The 24,819-nt window shown below is 39.0% G+C and overlaps 2 protein-coding genes across 2 annotated transcripts in view; one reads left to right on the top strand and one right to left on the bottom strand.

Annotated features, from left to right (window-relative positions):
• Positions 1-6,623, bottom strand: part of IL12RB2 (interleukin 12 receptor subunit beta 2) — a 79,710-nt gene extending 73,087 nt beyond the window's left edge. Inside the window, exon 1 of the mRNA XM_043461016.1 lies at positions 6,227-6,623. The gene's annotated coding sequence lies outside the window, so the exon portion shown is untranslated. The remainder of the gene's footprint in view (positions 1-6,226) is intronic.
• The window catches only part of LOC122429020 (translation initiation factor IF-2-like), a 28,611-nt gene continuing 9,256 nt past the window's right edge, over positions 5,465-24,819 (top strand). The window contains exons 1-2 of the mRNA XM_043449180.1: positions 5,465-5,482; positions 5,911-6,538. Coding sequence (XP_043305115.1) covers positions 5,465-5,482; positions 5,911-6,538 — 646 coding nt within the window. The remainder of the gene's footprint in view (positions 5,483-5,910; positions 6,539-24,819) is intronic.

Here is a 24,819-nt window from a genome sequence, read left to right on the forward strand (position 1 = left end):
TAAATGGTTTTTCTGTTTCTTACTTCTAGTTAGTTTAAAATAACTACAATACATTAAAACTACATTAAATCTCATTTTGCTACCTTTTGTTGTATCTATCTTAGTTCAGTTTAAAATTAGCTTGTTTTCATTAAACTTTGGAATATTCTGGCATAAAGGAAATAACGGATTGAACTAGAAGATAACTGAATGAACAAATATATAGGGATTAAAGGTTTCTGCTTCCTAACTGCAAAGGGTGTCCACAGGGTATTATTTTTCAATGTGCATTGCAACTTATGAAGTTATAACATTCTTCAAATAGTAAAATATTAGTTGGTTATAATAAGAATTTTTTAAATGTACATATGTATATGAAATATATATGTACACCTACATATGAAATAGGAAAAATAGAGGATTTGAGTTTACATAGTACACTGATCCAAACACAAACAGTCTTATTTTCTCTGAATGACCAGGTAAAACAATTTCTTCATTTATAAGAAACTCACAACCCCAAAGACCTTCAAGTAAATGAGGTATCTTCCAATAAAATGAAACCTTCTATCAACTGTAAACATCCTTCATACAGTCTGCCTGGAGGGTCGATATTAAAACTACAACTCTGTCTTGAATCAGAAAATCAAAGTGTGCTGTCATTGACTCATCACTCAAGTGGTGACAGTTTCCAGACAGTGAAAACAACGTCTCAGTGAGGGAGGCAGGGACCAGCCAGAAATACAATCACTGGCAGGAGGGCAGAGAAAGAATTCCCCCTACATGAGCCTCTCTTTCCCCACTGCTCCAGGAAGAAGCACAAAATAAGCAGCTACTTCAAAATCATATTTGACTAGGCTAGGAAAAACCCTCACCATAGGTGGTAATTTCATGTAGGCAGGAACTCTTCCTACTTCCACACTGCTTTTCTTCTGTAGCACCATAGTAAGCTCAAGGAGCAGCATGGTATGGTGGAAAAGAAAAAGGCTAGAGAGTTTCAGTTCCACTGTGTGCTACTAACTGTCAGGGTGCCATTTACTCCTTCATGACAAGAACACAGGGATGCCTACCTAGACCAAGTTACTGGGAGGATGAATATGTCTGTGTCATGGACTCCCGAGAATATCCAGCACAGGGTAGGCACTCCACTGAGACTAGCTCCCCCTTTCCTTCGGGACCCAGGTTTTGCATCTCTTTTCTAAGTCACTTATGACTTTCAACGTACTTAAATTGTATGTTTTGTTAGACTAGGTAAAAGGTCATATGTTAGTTAATCTTAACCCTGGCTTTCAAAGAACTTAAGAACTCAGAGGAGGAAGGAACCTCAAAGGTTAGCTAATAACAACCATGTCCTACGGCTCCCCTCCCCTGCCAACAGCTGACATTTGAGTCTGGGCCACCACAGAACAAGAAAATGATTGTTTTGAACTTGCATGAAGGCTGTCTGCCTTACAAATACAGACCGTTAATTACCCAGTTGATTTGCTGAGGCAGGGTACAAAATCCTTCTCTTCTGCTGGCAAAGTAACGGTCAGGCATGTCTTACTGGTGGCAAATCAGTATATAAAGACAAAACTTTTGAAGTCATATATTCTACATCCCTCATTTTATAGGTAGATAAACTGAGCCCTAAAGAAAGGAAGCAATTTGCCAAAGGTCACATTAATAGCAGAATCCAGATCAGAATGAAGGTCTCCCAATTTCTAATCCAATATTACTTCTTGCAGGTGCAGCTGCTTCTGATCAGTAGCAATAGTATCAGCAAAAAATTAGAACTAGAACTAATATGAACAATGCTATTAATACTAATAGGAATTTGTTTGTTGATCTCTCATTATGGTCAATGCACATTACATCCCGTCTTTATGATACCCATCTAGTAAAGCACTTACAGTGCCTAATGCTTTAGTGTTCAGAAGGTTGGATCACCTACTTCCCTCAAACAAAGATCAAAGGACAAAACCCAGTGTATGTACAATATGTATCCATCTCTAATGATCTATGCCACTGTAAGGGTAGAAAAGGAAAAGTCCACCAAATAGCTAACTTGAAACTCAGCCTTTAGAGCCAAACTTCTCCTCCTCAAGTCTTTCGCAAGTGATGTTACGAAAAAGAGTTCCTTACCCAAAGCATCATCTCCATTTTGCTTCTAAGACTACCATTTGTTGAAAAGTCTACCAAGCCATAATATGGACAAATCCTGGCCCACAAGCCCCAGATTATCAAATCAGCCCCTTCATAATGTCACGTCAGATGGCTTAATGCATGCATGGTCAGTTGTGTCTGACTCTGTGACCCAATGGACTGTGGCCATCCAGGCTCCTCTATCCATGGAATTTCCCAGGCAAGAATACTGGAGTGGACTGCCATTTCCTCTTCCAGGGGATCTTTCCAATTCATGGATCAAACCCATGTCTTCTGCATCTTCTGCATTAGCAGGCAGATTCTTTATCACTGTGTCACCTGGAAATCTCAGATGGCTTAAAGGGGAAGGAAAGTAACCACGTCAACCCCCTCTGCTTTTTCTTCTTTTAACTAACAGTTCCAACCACCATTACATGAGCCAAATTGGACACACACCTGTTTTTCTTTCTCATGCAGCTGCTGACGCTCTCTTGAACTTTGGCTTATCTCACCAGTAAGCATCTGTAGTCCTAATTTTACCCATGTACAGGAACTTTCTTCTCTTGCTTTCTTCTCTTGAATTCAGGGGTGCCTTTCTCTCTTTTTTTTAAATTTCAGAGTGTTTCTCCTTTCCCTCTTTATGATTTCTTTATCATTTTCCTTAACAACAATCCCCTTTGCTTTTCTTTCCTATTTTTCTAGAATGTTCTATTTCTCAGTCCTATTTGTTTCATTTCCACTTCACACTGGACATAACAGGTAGGCTCCAGACACGTTGTGTGTAAGCAAATTACATTTAAAACATATTAGGGAATCTTATCAGGGCCCATCCGCAGAATCATGTGTACTGTGAACTGTCTTATAAATTGAACAAGCACTCCTACAATAGAGAAATAAAAAGGAAATAAAAGAAGAAGATATAAGACATGGATGGAGTCTTGAAAAAACAAGGTACTTTCAAATCAACTGTTGTTATTTGCAATGTTTTTTATGTCTTCATTTAGCTCCACAAGGCTACAATTTTCAAGGCACTTGTTCAATTAAGTTTCAACAATACAACCTTCTCTATTTTCACTCTCTGCATACTTCAAGAGTTATAAATAAAAGAAGGCATCTTTTCCTAGAGAGGATGGTATTCTGAAAACAGCATGGGATGTGGGGCCAGAGGACCACCCTGGGGCTGGGTGCCATCCTGGTTTTTCCACTTCTATTTGTGTCATCATTGCAAGTAACTTTGAAAAATGGCAATCCATATTTATTGAGAAAATTAAATAAATCTCTCTCTCTCTTAACTTTTCTTCATTAGTTTATTGGAAAGGTCTCTCCTTGGACACATTCAACCTTGAAGTCTCTATTTGTGGGCAATGGCATGGGAATGGCAGGCTTATCCTTGGATCTTGTAAAATTTGAGCAAGTTTTGTAACATCAACCCGAGTCTTTTCCGAGTGCTATGAGGCATTAAAAACATTAAAACACATTATTATTACTTTGTTCTAAGAGTTTTCTAGGAATTTCACAATTATCTTAATCTTAATATCATTGGAGGCACTCTGGGTGGGGGCTCGGGGGACTAAGTCTAGTGATCACCATGCTACAATACTCCTCGAGGCTTCTTCTATAAACTAATAATTCAGCCCAAACCTCTGCACTAATAACCTCATGTTTCAGCATCTCTGCCTGATATTTTCCTTTTCTTCTGCATATTACTGCAAAAGAGATGTAAATTAAGATTCTAGTCTTTTTATAATAATCTTTTATAGGCATGCATTTACTTAGCAATTTACCAAAATTTACCAAAAAGTTTTTAATATTTGCTTTCCTACTAAATAAAGTTAACTATTGGTATCTCTATTCTACAAGTGGAGAAATCTGCAAGTTGATCACAATAATAAGAAAAACAAGAAGTAAATTCAGAATTAGATAAATTAGAACTACCTTCCATGCTTGAGTTTCCTCAATTATAAAATAAAAATAGCACCTACTTCACAGGATTATTGTGGGAGTTAAATGAGAAGCTCTTAGCAAAGTGCCTGGTATATCGCAAGAGCTCAGTAAATATTATCATCCATTATTATTCTTATTATAAGAAAAAAGATAATATCACTTACTTATCAAGGACATTGCTAGAATTAAGTTAGACAGTCTTGCTTTCTGACCTCTCTCTTGGTCCATTCATCTGGCTCACCACTGAAGGATTAGTTTAATTAAAACTAGATCCTATATCTGCTACATAAAAGGTGATTTTATGCCACCTATCATTTATGACAAAGTGGCTCAGTCGTAAAGAATCCATTTGCAATGCAGGAGGCGCGGATTAGATCCCTGGGTTGGGAAGATCCCCTAGTGAAGGAAATGCAACCCACTCCAGCTTTCTTGGCTGGGAAATCCCATGGACAGAGGAGCCTGGTAGGCTATAGTCCATGGGGTCGCAAAGGAGTCAGACACAACTTTGCGACTGAGCATGCACGCAAACAGTTTTAACTTGAGGACAGGAACCGAGACATATTTCTTTATATTTATTACAATGATGAGCACAATGTCTTGAACATAACAGATTTTCAATACATACTTACAAAACATCATTACCATTAGCAAAGAGCACCACAATGTTCCAAGGACAAAGGAAATTGGATAAGGCTTCTTTGGGATTTGGCTTTCTTTCTTTGGGATTTAGCTTTCTTTCTTTGGGATTTAGCCTACACAAATGTACAAGCAGAAGTTAAGAGCAGTGTTGCAAGTATAATTGCAAAGATGACAAATAACTGGCCAAAGAACAAAGCAGGTACAACAACAACAAAAAGTCCACAATTGAGAAATGATGTACAACATCTACTGTACTTATAGGATTTTTCTCCCATAAAAATCTCATATGTGCTTTAGAATTTTTCTACACTGTAACTCAATTCTAATGCAGGAAAGATTAAGAGCTTGCCAAAATTTGGGGATTTATGTAAACATCATGACATTGAAGAAACATGATACATGATAAAAGAATGTTGCAAACTCTTTACCAGTCTTCTGGGCCCGAGAAAGTGACAGTAATGAGTTGAGAATTTCACATAAAAATGGAGGGGTAGAGTGTCAGCTCTCAGCCACAAAGGTCCTTTTAGTTATACGCTGGACACAGAAATAGGGCACTGTACCATTCCTTGCTAATGGGAACTAGAATCTAATGTTTGTTTACCCAAGTGGAAGTGGATATACTCTTCTGAGTCAGAGATGCAAAGGCAAGGAGCACAGAGTCTGGAGCCAGAAACCTGTAACCCACTATCTGTGTGAAAGTGTAAAAGTTTCCACATCTGTAAAATGGGAATACTTATAACTGGTTCACTGGGTTTTTAAGGAGTTGTAGAGTATAACAATGATACCCAAGGGCCAAGTACATAGTAGGTGCTCAACGATTTTTATTCACACGGGACATACATGGAAGGGATTATAACAAACATTTAGAGTTTTTTAAAAGGCTAAAGTCTAATTTTGCCCTGTTCTTTAGGCTATATCATGGAAAAAACTTTTTGCATGGGTTTGGATAGCTGTTCATAAAACTGAGATCTAATCATAGGGATACATAATCTTTTTCAATGCTTTTATTTAGTGCCCTTCAACCAGGTGAAATGGGCCTCTCTAAAGAGACATCTCACAGATGAGAGAAGAGTCTGGCCAGGCGGCTAGCCCCAGAGCATTCTGCTAGTGACTGGCCAGGTGGAGACTCTGGCTCTACAGAGGCCCCAAACAAGCGCTGCGGAGAAAAGGAGAATTCACCCCTATGCAAGACCAAGTTAAGATTCCTCAATATCTTAATCACAGAAGGTCCGCTTTCGAGCCCCGAGTCACTCCCGTGGGTCTTGTCCAAGGCTAGAGGGGTGCCCGCTGCCCTTTCCACAAGCCACCCGCGCATCCTCCACTGAGCACGCCCACCATTCAGCAAGCTCAGTGGAGGATGAATCTGAGCGCCCCCCTCCACTCCATCTGACCTCCAACCCCAACCCGGCACCCTCCTGCGAACAGCCCGCCAGGACCTTGGTGAGGAGGGGTCGTCCCCCAATCCCCCTCCACGGGAGAAGCGAGGCCCGCAACCCCGGGGTCCCTGGTGCCCCCACCCCACCGAGCCCCGGTCACTCACCGCGCGCGTCGCCTGCCCGCGGGCCCGCTGCGGGGCGGCGCGGAGCCGGTGGCCGGGGTGCTGTGGGCCGCACGTGCCGCGCCGGCCGAGTGCGCTCCGGGCGCGGGTGTTCCGGCGCCTACCCCGCCGCCGGCCCGGGGGTGGGTGCTCCAGCGCCCGGGCGCGCGGGGACGCGAGGCGGGCGGGGCCCGGGCCGTGGCGGTGGCCCGGACAGTCGGCAGAGGGCAAGCGGCTGCGCGGTCAGCGGTGGAAGCCGGCCGGCGAGGCGCGGGTTCCTCCCGGGCGAGCTGTGTCCGTGCGTCCCGGAGCAAGGTAATTACCGCTCCACACCTCTGGTTCCCCTTCGGTACACGCGGGTAGGAAAGCCTGGCTCATCAGCCTGAGCGAGGGCTCACTGGGCTGGGGAGGTGAAGTAAGCGCCAGGGTGTGAAAGGCACCACAGAATCGTGTTCTTGCCACAGGAAAGCGGCACTTCGTTGACACGCTTTAGAGAACTTTCCTCAGAGATGTTCTTCCTCTGTGCTTGCCCAGCGCTTACGACACCCGCGGTTTCCAAACGGGGCTGTGTGAAAGACTGGATGTAGGAAGAAAATACTAGAACTTTCACTGGTGTTTGGTAACTAAAAAGTAAGGGGAAATGTACATTTAATAGTTGGCATGACCCCGACCCTAAATGGTCCCATGATCCATATATATATTTTTAAAACACTTACTTATTTGGCTGAATCATGCGGATCGTTAGTTGGGCCATGTGGGATCTAATTCCCCCTCCAAGAATCGGACCGGGCCCCCTACAGTGGGTACCTGGAGTCTGAGCCAGTGGACCATCAGGAAAATCCCATGTTCCATACGTTGTAAGTGGGGCTGTGAGGGAAGAGGGAAAACTGCCCAAAATGCAGAGGCGATGACAGAGGTGACTTTACTTATGACAATATTTCACTGAATCTAGGAATTCAACTGTAAGACCGTTTTTTTGTTTTTTTTTTTTTTATATATATACTAGGAAGAAATAGGGGCTTGGCTCAGAGGTTAAAGCGTCTGCCTGCAATGCGGGAGACCTGGGTTCGATCCCTGGGTAGGGAAGATCCCCTGGAGAAGGAAATGGCAACCCACTCCAGTATTCTTGCCTGGAGAATCCCATGGACGCAGGAGCCTGGTGGGCTACAGTCCACAGGGTTGCAAAGAGTCAGACACGACTGAGTGACTTAACTTACTTAGGAAGAAATAAAAAGAACTGTCCCATAAAACTTATGACATAATGCTTCCTTGTCACTTAGAATATTTGTAATTACACTCTTATTTTTAAAACGCCCCTTTTAGGCTGATTAGACATATGTGTTTATTATCTGTCACTCTTGCTCATTCAAAAAGAAAAAAATAAATTTGTTAAAAATAGTATTAAGATACCTTCACATTCAATGATCACACTCCTGATCACTTTTTGGGTTTCACCTGATATCATCCTCTGTGACATGAGTGTTGATATTGATATCATATCAACATATGGTATCTGTGTTGTGATATAAGAAAGCCACATTTCTTACAAGAACATCCTACTGTTATCCCTGGGATGTTCTTCCCTTCCTCTGAAACCAGTCCAGGCTCACTCAGCCTGTGCAAAGTTAACTACCTCACCATACTGTTTGGGTGGTAGGCATAAGACCAATTTTGGAGCTGTTAAATATGAAAAGTGTGCATCCTAGAATTGACAGTGTACAATTAGTTTTCTGAGACTGTGACATTGAAGTTTACACACTCCAACAATTTGTCTATGTGAATATTTTGATAAAAAACAAACCCTTAAATTGTAGAATCTTAACATCACTGTGTAGTGAGATAGTGACTGTGAAAATTATTTGCAAAAAGTTAAAAGAATTCAATTATTATTATTAATTTTTTACCAAAGAAGGCAAATATTTTAAACTTGCATATCTTTCTGTAACGGTATGTCTCTTAGTAGTATGTTACCTAATAGACTCTTCTGGAAAAAAATAAAAAACAAGGTTTGTTTGTCCCTTCAAATAAATATACATTTTCACACTGAGGGAGAAAGTGCTATAAAGAGAAAATTTGAAAACAAATATTTCAAAATATCACCATTGTTGGGGGCTTTATTTTTTTGCTAAAAATTATGTAACTTCATCTGTCACCTACAAAAAAGCGCTTTAAAATACTTACGAACAAGTATTTTATATCTTGTTTCAATCTTTCAATTGAGTGAGTGAATTTTGAACCCTTTGTTTAAAAGTATGAAAATAGAGCAGCTTCTACTCAGTTTGAAAGGACAACTAATCAGTATTGGGGTAGTAAAATTATGGTAACCAAATGTTAATAATAGGCTTGTATAATTCATGAATTAGCTTCTTTTTCTCTTATTTTTAGTGAGAAGAAAGGCTTTTTATTTTGTTAATAAATTATCAAGATGTATTTTATTCTATCTCATTTTAAAATTATATTTTAGTGTACATTTTACAATATATATGTTGTAACTGTGTATTTGCAAAATATACTTATGTATATATAAAATTTATAAGTTAATTTAAAAAACTGAACATATATTGGGGATATATGCTCAAATCCATTTAATTTTAAAAGCCATGCACGGACTAAAATATTTAAAAGCCACTAGTCTATTAACCTCTAACTTCAGCATGTTACAAAATTGCTGAGTCAGACACAAGATGGTGTTCCAGTGCACTGAGCCATTTTCTGTAGGGGAACAGATGAGAGGTAATGGAGAAAGAACTTGAATTTGTTAAGCAGCAACACAAATTATGAGGAAACTTTAAGATGCAGGCAACAATGATAACCTTCATTGTTCTCTTTTCCCAAGAAGCAAATAAATCAGAAGATGGCTAATCTTACATAAGTATTATTAGAGAAATCATCTTCTTTTAAATCCATCAGTATATCATTCAATTAAATATATCCCTCAATTAAATATTGGAGGAAGGCTTGTGTTAATAGTTACTAATAACAGGGGTACTCCCCTCCTTCCTGAATCCTCCTTGTTACTATAAGCTCCACAAGTGCAAGGACCACATGTCTTATTTACTCCCTTATCTCCAGCACTTGGGACAGTGAGTGGTACAGAACAGGGGCTCAACAAATATTTGTTGAGTTGAACTGACTTGTTCTGGAGAAATCTCATTCCCTGTGACCAACCAGGCTTATAAGTGATGTTGAATCTTCAAATTTGCAACAGAATTTTAAAAAAAGAATAGTTGGAAAATTATATATAGTAGTTGTTTGTTTGTTTTTTTTTAGTAACTCAGTGACCCTTCCACATGGAATCTAACCATCAGTCAATATCTTTCTGTTTTATTTCTTCATTTCTCTTCCTTTTCTTCCTTCTTCTTCTTTTACTATCTGGGGAGTTTCCCTAGTAGATACATGGTGGTTGTCTGTGGTTACCTGTCTAGTTAGAGAAAAGAAAACTTTGCTTCTATATTTTCTGAGAACAAGCCCTAGATGATGAAGAAAGCCTGGTGACGCAAGAACCTGACATACAAACCAATTATCCATGTATGATGATTAGGATGATTTTTAAGTCTATAGATTTGAGGTGGCCATTTGTGTAGCTAGAGCTAGATGATACACTTGCAAATCAAAAGCTCAATTAAGTGAATAACCACAATGACAAATACTTTTCTAGGAAATACTAGTTCAGTTTCCATTTCTAGTATTTTTCCATTCCTTTAAATGTCTATTTTGGTTCATTGTTGATACCAAAAGTCCTGAAAATACTTACAGTGTGCTATGAATAACTGAGTGTCATTTGTCAATAAATATTGAAATGGTTGCCAACATAGTGATTTAGTGCATCAGACAAATGTTGGCACCAGTTAAACTTGGTAAGAAGTTTCAGACATACATTTTTAAACTTTTATTTTAAGGAGATTAGAATCTAAAATGAATTATTCATCCTTACTACTTCACTTCGCAAAGTTCCATTTCTGAAAGTTTTTGATTAGTTATCAATTTTACTCATCTGTCCAAAGTGATACATTTACAGGACCCAAATAAAACCCCTAAATATAATTGTACTGTCATCTGTTGAAAGGCTTACGTAAAACATTGTAGTGCAAAATACTTAATTAGTAATCCTCAAAGATTCTTAAAATGGAGAGTTGTAACTTTCCCACAACTGACATTCAGCAAGCACAGATGTTATTTATAGATGAACAAACCACATGAAAGATGCCATGTCTTGGATAGGAGCAATGCATTTTCAAGAGCTTTTTAGGTTGCCAGAAGCCTTGTTAAATGGAAATAAATATCAAAAAGTAAAATGAGACATGGGACAAATTTAAAACACTGATAGCCACAGGGTCCCACACAACATAAATTTGATTCACAGTCTGACTCTGCTTTTCTCAACAGCTAAATCTAAGAGACATGATACACAGGATTGACAGATTCCATCATGTAATAACTTGTAACCTAGGCATCAGAAGCAGAACTTTTGTGGCTCAAGAGAAAGTGTATTGTAGGTTCTCCTAAAGAGGAGAGTGATTCACATAAAAGACAGGTTTCTCACAAACATTCCTACACAAAAATCACACAGTAGTTATTTAGGTTAGTTAGTTTATCAATTCAGTTCAGTTCAGTTCAGTTCAGTCGCTCAGTCGTGTCCAACTCTTTGCGACCCCATGAATCGCAGCACGCCAGGCCCCCCTATCCATCACCAACTCCCGGAGTTTACTCAAACTCATGTCCATCGAGTCGTTGATGCCATCCAGCCATCTCATCCTCTGTCATCCCCTTCTCCTGCCCCCAATCCCTCCCAGCATCAGGGTCTTTTCCAATGAGTCAACTCTTCGCATGAGGTGGCCAAAGTATTGGAGTTTCAGCTTCAGCATCTGTCCTCCCAATGAACACCCAGGACTGATCTCCTTTAGGATAGACTGGTTGGATCTCCTTGCAGTCCAAGGGACTCTCAAGAGTTTTCTCCAACACCACAGTTCAAAAGCATCAATTCTTCAGTGCTCAGCTTTCTTCACAGTCCAACTCTCACATCCATACATGACCACTGGAAAAACCATAGCCTTGACTAGACGGACCTTTGTTGGCAAAGTAATGTCTCTGCTTTTTAATATGCTGTCTAGGTTGGTCATAACTTTCCTTCCAAGGAATAAGCATCTTTTAATTTCATGGCTGCAATCACCATCTGCAGTGATTTTGCTCAATGAAAGTTCAGTGAAGGACATTCTGGAACATAGATGCTTGGTGAGCATTAATATTCTTTTTTCTGTATCAGTCTTTTGTTGTCGTTGTTCAGTCACTAGGTTCTGTCCTACTCTTTGTGACCTCATGGACTGCAGCATGCCAGGCTTTCCTGTCCGTCAGTATCTCCTGGAGCTTGCTCAAACTCATGTTCATTGAGTCAGTGATGCCATCCAACCACCTTATCTTCTGTCACCTCCTTTTCTTCCTGCTCTCAATCTTTCCCAGCATCAGGATCTTTTCCAGTGAACTGGCTCTTCGCATCAGGGGGTCAAAATATTGGAGCTTTGGCTTCAGCATCAGTCCTTCCAATTAATATTCAGTGTTGATTTCTTTAGGATTGACTGGTTTGATCTTCTTGCTTCCATCTTTTAGGCTCCAAGTATCTCTTTGCTCTATGCTTCCCATATATAAAAAATACTCTCTGATTTCTGAAGTGAGACAGCTTCCCATCCTGTCCCTTCAATGTATCCAGCTCAGAGCCAAGTTCTCTGGGTAGTGAGCAGTAGTGGCTGCCTCGTTGGCGATGACTTCTCTGGTCTACCACCTATAATCCCCGAATACATGTTACCTGCACCCCACTCCCTCACGTACAATATAAAGTGGTGGAACAGGAGCAATGAATGCTCCACTTTGGAAAGGAAAAAAAATGTGAAATGCCAGAAGTTATTGGTCTGAAACATCGCTATCTGCTGGGTGATGTATTAACATTAGAGTTTTTGATTTTAGCCTACAGGACCTCTGTTAATACTGAGACAGAAAGAATCTCAATTAAGTATCCTTTGTTTTAAGTTAAACACAGTAGAGTAATAATAGGATAAATTAATAATTTGTCCTCTCCTCTCTAGTCTCTCCCCCTAAAGTAATAGTTTTGTGAGAATCTTTCCACATTTTTCCTCATGCCTATATAAATGTATGATAGGGCTTTTCTCTGCTTTAAACAAAAATTGAGTCAGTCTATCTATCTATCAATCTTTTGTTTTTCTTTACCACATGGCATAAACTTTATTCCACAACATACATAATAGATCTATTCATTTTTTAATAGCTACAAGTATTCCATACTATGTAAATTTTTCTTTTATTTATAGGTATTCAGTTTTTTTCCAGTTTTCCTCCAAGCAAAAATACAACATACTCACCAAAATAAAAATATTCTTAAATATAAACATGTGCAAGTGTACAGTGCTTTTATTTGTGTGTAATAAAATCTCATGTGTGCCTTGTTGAATCAAAGGGTTTGAGCTTATTCACTGCAAAGGATTATGTCAGATTATTGTCCAAACTATAGTAATTATACTCCTACTGGCATACTGCATCATCACTAAGAGTGAACACTATCTATCTTCTGTAATTTTTATCAATGTAACAGATGAGAAATGGTATTTCATTGCTTTAAACCATATATCCTTGACTATGAACATCTTTCACGTGTCTGATAGTTTTTACAAATATGTACTAATAATTTATCTCAGCTTACCCTCAAATAATGTATAATGCATGCACTTTACAACAGTATACTTCTGTCTTCATATCTCTAGTGTCTTCCTTCAAAGTGATGAGAACTATTAAGATTTTTAAAAATAATTTTATTTATTTATTTATTGGCTGTGCTGGGTCTTCGTTGCTGCCTGGGCTTTTTCTCTAGTCTCAGAGAGCAGGGGCTACTCTCTGGTTGTGGGGCAGTGGCTTCTCTTGCCGCAAAGCGCAGACTCTAGGGCACTCGAGTTTCAATAGTTGTGGCACATGGGATAAGTAATTGCAGCTCTCAGGCTCTAGAGCAAGGCTCAATAGCTATGGCACACGGGCTTAGTTGCCCTGTGGCATGTGGGACCTTCCTGGACCAGGGATTGAACCTGTTTCTCCTGCATTGGCAGGCAGATTCTTTACCACTGAGCCACCAGGGAAGCCCTCAAGATTTTTTTACTTAGAGCTATTAAGATTTACTTAGCAATTTTTGTTTTTTATTTATTTTATAACTGGCAGTTTGTACCTTTTGACCGCCTTCACCAATTTCACCCACCCTCCATCCTCTGCCTCTGTCAAATACCAGTCTGTTGTCTGTATTCATCAGTTCAGTGTTTGTTTGGTTGGTTTTTAGATTCCATGTATAAGTGAGATCATACAGCATTGTTTTTCTCTATTTGACTTATTTTACTTAGCATGCCCTTGAAGTCCGTCCACAGTGTTACTAATGGCAGTAATTCCTTCATTTTTTTTTTTTTTTAATTCCTTCATTTTTATGGCTGAATAATATTACATGATATTACATCCAGCCACAGGACTGGAAAAGGTCAGTTTTCATTCCAATCCCTAAGAAAGACAATGCCAAAGAACATTCAAACTACTGCACAATTGCACTCATCTCACATGCTAGCAAAGAAATGCTCAAAATTCTCCAAGCTAGGCTTCAGCAGTACATGAACCAAGAACTTCCACATGTTTAAGCTGGGTTTAGAAAAGGCAGAGGAACCAGAAATCAAATTGCCAACATCCACTGGATCATAGAAAAAGCAAGAGAATTCCAGGAAAACGTCTGCTTCATTGACTATGTTAAAGCCTTTGACTGTGTACATCACAACAAACTGTACAAGATTCCTAAAGAGATGGGAATACCAGATCACCTTACCTGCCTCCTGAGAAATCTGTATGCAGGTCAAGAATCAGCAGTTAGAACCAGACATGGAACAACGGACTGGTTCCAAATTGGGAAAGGAGTTTGTCAAGCCTGTATACTGTCAAGCTGCTTATTTAACTTATATGCAGAGTACATCATGTGAAATGCTGGGCTGGATGAAGCACAAGCTGGAATCAAGATTGCCGGGAGAAACATCAATAACTTCAGATTCAATAACTTCAGATATGCAGTTGATACCACCCTTATGGCAGAAAACAAAGAGGAATTAAAGAACCTCTTGATGAAAGTGAAAGAGCAGAGTGAAAAAGCTAGCTTAAAACTCAACATTCAGAAAACAAAGACCATCTGGTTGCATCACTTCATGGCAATTAGACGGGGAAACAACAGAAATAGTGACAGACTTTATTTTCTTGGACTCCAAAATCACTGCAGATGGTGACTGCAGCCATGAAATTAAAAGACACTTGCTCCTTGGAAGAAAAGCTATAACCAGTCTAGACAGCATATTAAAAAGCAGAGGCATTACTTTGCCAACAAAGGTCCATATAGTCAAAGCTATGGTTTTTCCAGTAGTCATATGTGGATGTGAAAGTTGGACCATAATGAAAGCTGAGCACCAAAGAATTGATGCTTTTGAACGGAGGTGTTGGAGAATACTCTTGAGAGTCCCCTGGACTGCAAGGAGATTCAACCAGTCCATCCTGAAGGAAATAAGTCCTGAATATTCATTGGAAAGACTGATGCTGGAGCTGAAACTCTAATACTTTGGCCACCTGATGCAAAGAACCAACTCATTGGAAAAGACCTTGATGCTGGGAAAGATTGAAGGCGGGAGGAGAAGGGGACGACAGAGGATGAGATGGTTGGATGGCATCACCAACTCGAGGGACATGAGTTTGAGCAAGCTCCAGGAGCTGATGACTAACAGGAAGCCTGGCATGCTGCAGTCCATGGGGTTGCAAAAAGTTGGACACGAGTGAACTTTCACAGCTTATCCAATTGTGCATTGATGGACATTTAGTGTGTTTCCATATCTTGACTATTGTAAATAGTGGTCCAGTGAAAAGGGCGGTTCAGAAATCTTTTCAAGTCATTGTCTTTATTTTCTTTCCTGAAGTAAAATTGCTGGGTCATATGGTAGCTCTGGGTTTCCCTGGTAGCTCAGCTGGTAAAGAATCCGCCTATAATGCCAGAGACCTGGGTTTGGTCCCTGGGTTGGGAAGAGCCCCTAGAGGAGGGTATGGCAACCCACTCTAGTATTCTTGCCTGGAGAATCCCCATGGACAGAGGTGTCTGGTGGGCTACAGTCCATGGGGTCGCAAAGAGTAGGACACGACTGAGCACAGAACAGCAGCATGGTAACTCTAGCTCTAATTTTTTTAAGAAGTCTTCACACTGTTTCCACAGTGACTGCACCAATTTACGGCTTCACCAGCAGTGCACAAGGGTTCTCTTTTCTCCGCATCCTCTCCAACACTTGCTTTCTTATCTTTTTAATAATAGTCTTTCTCACAGATGTGAAAAGGTATCTCATTGTGACTTGAATTTGCATTTCCCTGATAATTAGTGATATGGAGCACTTTTTCATGTGCTCTTTGGCCATCTCTATATTGTCTCTGAAAAAAATGCTAAATTCTCTGTCCATTTTTTTAAGCAAGTTGTTTGTTTTCCTGTTACTGAGTTATATGAGTTCTTTGTATATTTTGGATATTAACCCCTTATCAGATATATTACCTGCAAATTATTTCTCCCATTCAGTAGGTTGCCTTTTCATCTTGTTGACAGTTTCCTTTGCTGTGCAGAAGCTTTTGAGTTTGATGTTGTCCCACTTGTTACTTTTGCTTTTGCTGACTTTGCTTTTGGTGTCAAATCCAAAAATCATTGCAAGACCAGTGTCAAAGAGTTTACTGCCTATATTTTCCTCTAGGAGTTTTAAGGTTTCAGGTGTCATGTTCAACAGCCTTTAATCTGTTTTAATTTTTGTGTAAGATATAAGAAAATGGTCTAGTTTCATTTTTTTTTCTGCATGTATCTGTCAACTTTCCCCCCACTATTTATTAAAGAGACTATTTTTTCTCCATTGTATATTCTCGGCTTTTTTGTCATAAACCCATATGCATGTGAATCTATTTCTGGGCTGTCTATTCCATTTCATCGATCTTTGTCTCTTTTTATGCCAATATTGTAGTGTTTGATTACTATAGCTCTGTAATATAGTTTGAAATCAGGATGTATGATGTCTCTAGCATTTTCTTCTTTCTCAAGATTGCTTTGATTATTAAGGATCTTTTGTGGTTCCATATAAATTTTAGAATTGTATGTTCTTCTTCTGTGAAAGAATACCATTGGAATTTTAATAGAAATTACATTGAATCTGTAGATTATTTTGAGTAGTATAGACATTTTAACAATATTCTTCCAGTCGATGAGTATGGGTTATTTTTTAATTCATTTGTGTCTTCTTCAATTTCTTTCATCAATGTCTTATAGTTTTCAATGGACAGGTCTTTCACCTCCTTGGTTAAATTTATTCCTAGGTGTTTTATTCTTTTTGATACTATGGTAAAAAGAATTGTTTTCTTATTTTCTCTTTCTCATAGTGTTTTATTAGTGCATAATTTATTTTTGTATATTGATTTTTTATCCTGAAACTTTCTAAATTTGTTAGTTTAATGATTTTTCTTTTTGGTTGAGTGTTGAGGGTTTTCTGTAGATACTGTCATGTCATCTGCAAATAGTGGTGGTTTTACTTCTTCCTTTCCAATTGGATGCATTTTATTTCTTTTTCTTGCCTAATTGTTCTGGCTAGGACTTCTGGTATTATGTTGAATAAAAGTGGCAAGAGTAGGCATCCTTGTCTAGTTCCTGATCCTAGAGGTAATGCTTTCAGCTTTTCGCCACTGAAAGTGAAAGTGAAAGTCACTTAGTTATGTCTGACTCTTTGCAACCCCATGGACTGTACAATCCATGATATTCTCTAGGCCAGAATACTGGAGTGGGTAGCCTTTTCCTTCTCCAAGGGATCTTCCCAACCCAGGGATTGAACCCAGGTCTCCCACATTGCAGGCGGATTCTTTACCAGCTGAGCCACAAGGGAGGCCCTTTCTCCACTGAGTATTATGTTAACTATAGAGTTGCCATACATGGGCTTTATTATGTTGAGGTTTGTTCCTTTTGTTTCCACTTTGTTGAGAGTTTTATCATGAATAAATGTTGAATTTTGTCAAATACTTCTTCTGTGTCGTCAACATGTTCATATGATTTTTATCCTTTTTTTGTTGTTAATATGATGTAACACTTTGATTTGTGGATGTTGAACCATCTTTGCACTCTGGAATAAATCCCAGTTGAATATGGTGTACAATTCTTTTAAATTGTTATTGGATTTGGTTTGCTAATATTTTGTTGAGTATTTTTACATCTATGCTCATCAAGGACATTGGCCTGCAATTTTCTTGTAATAACCTTCTCTGGTTTTGGTATCAGAGTAATGTTGACCTCATAAAATGAGTTTGGAGGAGTCCCTTCTCTTTTATTTTTGGGAAGCTTTCAAGAAGGCTAGATATTAGTTCTTCTTTAAATGTTAGAATTCACCAGTGAAGTCATCTGGTCTTGGACTTTTATTTGTTGGGAGGATTTTGATTACTGACTCAATCTTCTTACTAGCAATCATTCTTTTCAGGCTTTCCATTTCCTAGTGACTCAGTCTTGGTACTTTGTATATTTCTAGGAAACTATTTCTTTTAGGTTGTCCGATTTTCTTTCATATAATTGTTCGTGATAGTCTCTTATAATCCTTTGTATTTTTGTAGTATCAGTTGTAACATCTCCACTTTCATTTCTGATTTTATTTATTTGAGTTATCTCTCTTTTTGGTGAGTCTAGTTCATAGCTCCCTTTAAAAGTTTTGTTTACTTTTCTTTTTGCCTTTCTTATTGTCTGGCTCCAGTCCTATTATCCTTATCTCCTCATTGACTTTCTCTCTTATATAATGTGTGTCTTTCCAATCTGCATTCTGTGTGTTTATTTACATAATATGAATTTCTGATAAGTATCTAACTTATCTAATTTTTAAAGTTAGATAACTTTATCTAACTTTTAAAAAGTATCTAACTTTTTAAATTATGTAACTTTTAAAACTAAAAGTTTGAAAATTTTAAATGAATGATATTGCAGTATAGAATGGGAAAGACTAGTGATCACTTCAAGAAATTTAGGGACACCAAGGGGACTTTTCATGCAAAGATGGGTACAATAAAGGACAGAACTGGTATGGACCTAATGGAAGCAGAAGATATTAAGAAGAGGTGGCAAGAATACACAGAACTATGCAAAAAAGATCTTCACGACCCAGATAATCACGTGGTGTGATCACTCACACTCACCTAGAGCCAGACATCCTGGAATGTGAAGTCAAGTGGGCCTTAGGAAGCATCACTACAAATAAAGCTAGTGCAGGTGATGGAACTCCGGTTGAGCTATTTCAAATTCTCAAAGATGATTCTGTGAAAGTGCTTCACTCAATATGCCAGCAAATTTGGAAAACTCAGCAGTGGCCACAGGACTGGAAAAGGTCAGTTTTCATTCCAATCCCAAAGAAAGGCAATGCCAAAGAATGCTCAAACTACTGCACAATTGCACTCATCTCACACGTTAGTAAAGTAATGCTCAAAATTCTCCAAGCCAGGCTTCAACAGTTTGTGAACCGTGAATTTCCAGATGTTCAAGCTGGATTTAGAAAAGGCAGAGGAACCAGAGATCAAATTACCAACATCCGTTGGATCATCGAAAAAGCGAGAGAGTTGCAGGAAAACATCTATTTCTGCCTTATTGACTACACCAAAGCCTTTGACTGTGTGGATCACAACAAACTGTGAAAAATTCTTCAGGACATGGGAATACCAGACCACCTGACCTGCCTCTTGAGAAATCTGTATGCAGGTCAGGAAGCATCAGTTAGAACTGGACATGGAGCAACAACTGGTTCCAAATCGGGAAAGGAGTACGTCAAGACTGTATATCGTCATCCTGCTTATTTAACTTATATGCAGAGTACATCATGTGAACTGCTGGACTGGAGGAAGCACAAGCTGGAATCAAGATTGCCGGGGGAAATATCAATAACCTCAGATATGTAGATGATACCACCCTTATGGCAGAAAGTGAAGAAGAACTAAAGAGCCTCTTGATGAAAGTGAAAAAGGAGAGTGGAAAAGTTGGCTTAAAATTCAACATTCAGAAAACAAAGATCATGGCATCTGATCCTATCACTTCATGGCAAATGTTGGGGAAACAATGGAAACAGTGACAAACTTAATTTTTGGGGGTGCTGCAAAATCACTGCAAATGGTGACTGTAGTCATGAAATTAAAAGACGCTTGCTCCTTGGAATAAAAGTTACAACAAACCTAGACTGCCTATTAAAAAGCAGAGACATTACTTTGCCAACAAAGGTCTGTCTAGTCAAAGCTATGGTTTTTCCAGTAATCACGTATGGATGTGAGAGTTGAAGTATAAAGAAAGCTGAGTGCTGAAGAATTGATGTTTTTGAACTGTGGTGTTGGAGAAGACTCTTGAGAGTCTCTTGGACTGCAAGGAGATCCAACCAGTCCATCCTAAAGGAAATCAGTCCTGAATATTCATTCGAAGGACTGATGCTGAAGCTGAAACTCCAGTACTTTGGCCACCTGATGTGAAGAACTGAGTCATTGGAAAAGACTGTGATGCTGCGAAAGATTGAAGGCAGGAGGAAAAGGGGATGACAGAGGATGAGAAGGTTGGATGGCATCACCAACTCAATGGACATGAGTTTGAGTAAACTCCGGGAGTTGGTGATGGACAGGGAAGCCTGGTATGCTGCAGTCCATGGGGTCACAAAGAGTCTGACATGACTGAGCCACTTAACTGAACTGAACTGAACTGATTGCTGTATAAATATAATACTGTTTTTTACTTTTATTTCCCTCTCAGCATCATGTTTTTATGATCAATCCATACTGTTGCAAGTAGCTTTGGTTCATTGTTTCAGGTTGCTGCATAGCATTCCTTCAAAAGCATAATCCAGGTTTCCTCATTCATTCTCATTTTGATGGGCTTCTCAGGTGCTTCTAACTCCTTGCTGACACAAATAATATGTTGAACATCCTCTTGTATGTCTCTTGTGCATGCATGTGAATGTTTCTCTAAGGTGTGCACCCAGAAATATCAATAGAAGTGCTGAGTGGTAAGTGATGTACATGCTCAATTGATAAGCTATGTTTTGATTATCCATTCATTAATTGATGGGCATTTGAGTTGTCCCTACCTTTTGTTGGAATGATGCTGCTCTAAGCATTCACGTAGGGCTTCCCTGCTGGCTCAGCAGTAAGGAATCCACCTGCCAGTACAGGAGATGCAGATTCCATCCCTGGGTCAGGAAGAACCCCTGGAGAAGGAAATGGCAATGCTTTTCAGCATTCTTGCCTGGGAAATCCTATGGAAAGAGGAGCCTGCTGGTCTACAGTCTGGGGGGGTTGCAAAAAGTGGGACATGACTTAGTGACTAAATAACAACAAGAATAACATAAGCATTCATGTACAAAATTATGTGTGGACATATGCTTTCATTTCCCTTGGGTATATTCCTGGGAGTGAAATTGTTTGGTCTAATATAGTAACTGTATGTTTAAGTTTTTAAGAAATGTCCAATATGTTGCCAAGGTGGCTGAATCATTTAATGTGTCTAGCATCAGCAGTGTATAAAGATTCTTCACTAAAACCTAGTATCTGTCTTTTTTAGTTTAGCTATCCTACTGTGTGTGAAGTACCTCTTTGTGGTTTTTACTTGCATGAGACGATTTTTAACCTATCATATTGGCATAGATCAAATTTTGAATAAACACTGAGATGGAGAGTATACTGGGGGAAAATAGGCGCTAAGCCACTCTGCTGGTGGGAATGTGAGTGAGTGCAAGTCTAGGGAGGTTTTTTGGCTTACTTGTCTTCTTTATCAGTGCTTTAAATGCATATAACTTTTGATTTAATTCCTCTTCTAGCAATTTGAACTTGAGATATTTTTGCATATGAAGATGTGGAAAATGATTTATGTACAGGGATTTTCACAATAGCATTGTTTGTACCAGAGTTAATTAGTGTGGGACTGGTTATGTAAATGGGATGCAGCGCTTCATTTTAAAAGAATGAGGCAATTTCATATGTACTGATCTAAAATTATCTCCAAATTATATTAATATGTGAAGAAAGCTGGGATACCAAGCAATGTTCCACTCTGTTGTCATCTTATTAAGCAAAAAGAAAAAAATATATTTTGCCTATGTATCCCTGGGGTGTCTCTGAAAAAATGCATAAGAAACCAAGATGATTTCCACATTATAAGGAAAAGGGAATTAAGTGGCTGAGAAAGGGTAGAAGGGCATTTTAAAGTACTATTTCTTTCTTTTTGTATTTTAAATTTTTGAACCATATGTATGTTATACTTGTTTTATGAATAATTTTTACTTAAAAATTTCTACCTATAGGTCTGACATTACTTATTGTGTTAATTCCAACTTTATTTTTTGTTGCTATTATAAAAGAAATCTTTTTATTATGTTTCTAATTGATATTGCTTGAACCAGGGGGCACTAATGTTGATTTTTATATGCAGATCTTCTTCTGATAAATTCTTATACAAATATTTTATAATAGTTTCTTATTGGTTTTATAATTTATCTTATTTTATGTAAATATATCACCAAAAAATTTGCAAACTTTATCTCTTCTAATTCTTTTTAATTATCTTAGTGTATTAGTTTGATGGAGTTTTCCTTGTACCATTTTCACTAACAAAGTCAACCTCATGTAGTCCAGAAGATTATTCAAGCTTTCCATCAAGCCTGGGTCTGAGTCTATGTGCTTATTCTTCTCACAAGTAGTAAAACTCGAATGCCAAAGATCTCTATTTCCTTCACCCCTGTGAGTTGTTTTGCTTTAGCCCCTACTTAGTGCTCTTACTTTTCATTTCTGTCAAATGAGTTGTTCTTTCTTGCTTTTGGCTTGGCTATGTATTTTAAACAAAAAAAAAATTCAAAATTTCTATGTGTTTGGAGTTAGAGGCAGCTTCTTATATCAGCTGCTGTATTAGTATGAGGGAGTCTCCACCTCCCATGTTCAGAATATTTATGTCCTCCCCTCCCAAATTCGTATTGTTGAAGCCTTAATCCCCAATATGATGGTATTTGGAGGTAGCCTTTGGGAATAATGGCTTCCCTGGTAGCTCAGTCGTTAAAGAGTCTGCCTGCAATGCGACAGACCTGAGTTCGATCCCTGGGTAGGGAAGATCCCCTGGAGAAGGAAATGGCAACCCACTCCATATTCTTACCTGGAGAATTCCATGGATGAGCCTGGTGGGTTACAGTCCGTGGGGTCACAAAGACTTGGACACGAATAAGTGACTAACTTTTTTTGGGGGGAGAGGGAATAATAGGTTTGGATGAGGTCATGTGGATAGAGCCCCTACGAGGGGATTCGTGCTCTCTTACGGGGTTAAAAAAACCTAAGTTCTTTCTTCACGTTATAAGAAAATCAGATGAAGGCTTTCACCAGAACCTGACCATGCTTTCACCCTGATCTAAAACTTCCAGCCTCCAGAACTATAAGAAATAACTATTATTTAAGCCACCCAGTCTCCAGAATTCTTGCCATAGCAGCCCACACTACCTAAGACACCATCTGACCACCACCTCCTTTTAATAATTATTAGCGTACTTATTTCTTTTCCCAGTCATTCAAATGTGGATATATTTGTCAGAATTTTTTGAACCTCCTTGGTTCTCTTCATATTCTTTTTCCATTGGTGTGTTAGTATTCTACTGCTGCATCACAAATTGCCACCTAGATAACAGTTTAAAAAAGACATATTTTTATTTCAGTGTTTTCATAGGTCAGGAGTCTGGGCATGGCTCAGCTGGGTTCTCCGTTGAGGATATCACAAGGCTGCAGCCATGGTGTTGACCAGGGCTGTGACATGATCTGAAGCATGCCATCTTCTTCCAAGCTCACAGAGTTGTCAGCAGAATTCATTTCCCTGCAGCTTTAGAACTCTTGGTGGCTTATTCCTTCAAGGCCAGCAGGAGAATCTCTTTGAACCTAGGGAGAGCCTCAGTCCCTCTTTTAAATGGCTCAACTGATTAGCTCAGGTATACCCAAGATAATCTCTTTTTTAATTGATTCAACATAAACTGCTTTGGGGCTTCAATTACAGCTGCAACATACCTTCACCTTTGCCATATAGCATAGCATAATTACAAATTACAGGAGTAATATCCTACCACCACTACCATTTTCTACTGGTTAGAACAGGTCACAGGTTCTACACTCAAGAAAAAAGGATTACACAAAGGTGTGAGTACAGGAGAGGGAGAATCATGAGACTATCTTAGAAGTCTGCCTATTGCACTTAGTAATCTCACTGTTGTTTTTGTTCAGTCACTCAGTTGTGTCCAACTCTTTGCAACCCAGTGGACTACAGCACGGCCAGGCTTCCCTGTCTTTCACCATCTCCTGGAGTTTGCTCAAACTCATGTCCATTGAGTCAGTGATGTCATCCAACCATCTCATCCTCTGTTATCCCCTTCTCCTCCTCCCTTCAGTCTTTCCCAGCATCAGGGTCTTTTCCAATGGGTCAGCTCTTCACATAAGGCGGCCAAAGTATTGGAGCTTCAGCTTCAGCATCAGTCCTTCCAGTGAATATTCAGAATGGATTGCTTTTAGGATTGACTGGTTTGATCTACTTGCAGTCCATGAAACTCTCAAGAGTCTTCTCCAACACCACAGTTCAAAAGCATCAGTTCTTCAGTGCTCAGCCTTCTTTATGGTCCAACACTCCCATCCATATATGACTACTGGAAAAACCACAGCTTTGACTAGACAGACCTTTGTTGGCAAAGTAATGTCTCTGCTTTTTAATATGCTGCCTAGGTTTGTCGTAACTCTTATTCCACGGAGCAAGTGTCTTTTAATTTCATGGCTGCAATCACCATTTGCAGTGATTTTTGAACCCAAGAAAATAAAGGCTTTCATTGTTTCCGTTGTTTCCCCATCTATTTGCCATGAAGTAATGGAACTGGATGCTGTGATCTTAGTTTTTTGAATATTGAGTTTTAAGCCAGCTTTTTCACTCTCCTCTTTCACCTTCATCAAGAGGCCCTTTAGTTCCTCTTTGATTTCTGCCATTAGGGTGGTATCATCTACATATCTGAGGTTATTGATATTTCTCCTGGCAGTCTTGATTCCAGCTTGTGCTTCATCCAGCCAGCATTTCACATGATGTACTCTGCATGTAAGTTAAATAAGCTTGATGTACTCCTTTCCCAATTTGGAACCAGTCTGTTGTTCCATGTCCAGTTCTAACTGTTGCTTCTTGACCTGCATACAGGTTTCTCAGGAGGCATGTAATGTGGTCTGGTATTCCCATCTCTTTAAGAATTTTCCACAGTTTGTATTCAATCTGTGCTGTGTTTGTGTGTATATAAACTGTGTTTGTGTGTGCAAACTGTGTTGTAATCTCATACTTGAATACTGTTTGAAATTCACTCTTCAGAAGGACTAAATCTCAAGTCTTTATCTTAATTTCAGCTTCTATTTCAATAACCAGTTAAACCGTCTAATGGGCATTCTCTGCTTCTATGGCCCATTAGCATTTCCAACTTGATACAGAAAACCTTGATCAATGATGTATCTACTAATTTTCA

The sequence above is a fragment of the Cervus canadensis genome, chromosome 2 (assembly GCF_019320065.1).
Source record: "Cervus canadensis isolate Bull #8, Minnesota chromosome 2, ASM1932006v1, whole genome shotgun sequence".
NCBI lineage: Eukaryota > Metazoa > Chordata > Mammalia > Artiodactyla > Cervidae > Cervus > Cervus canadensis.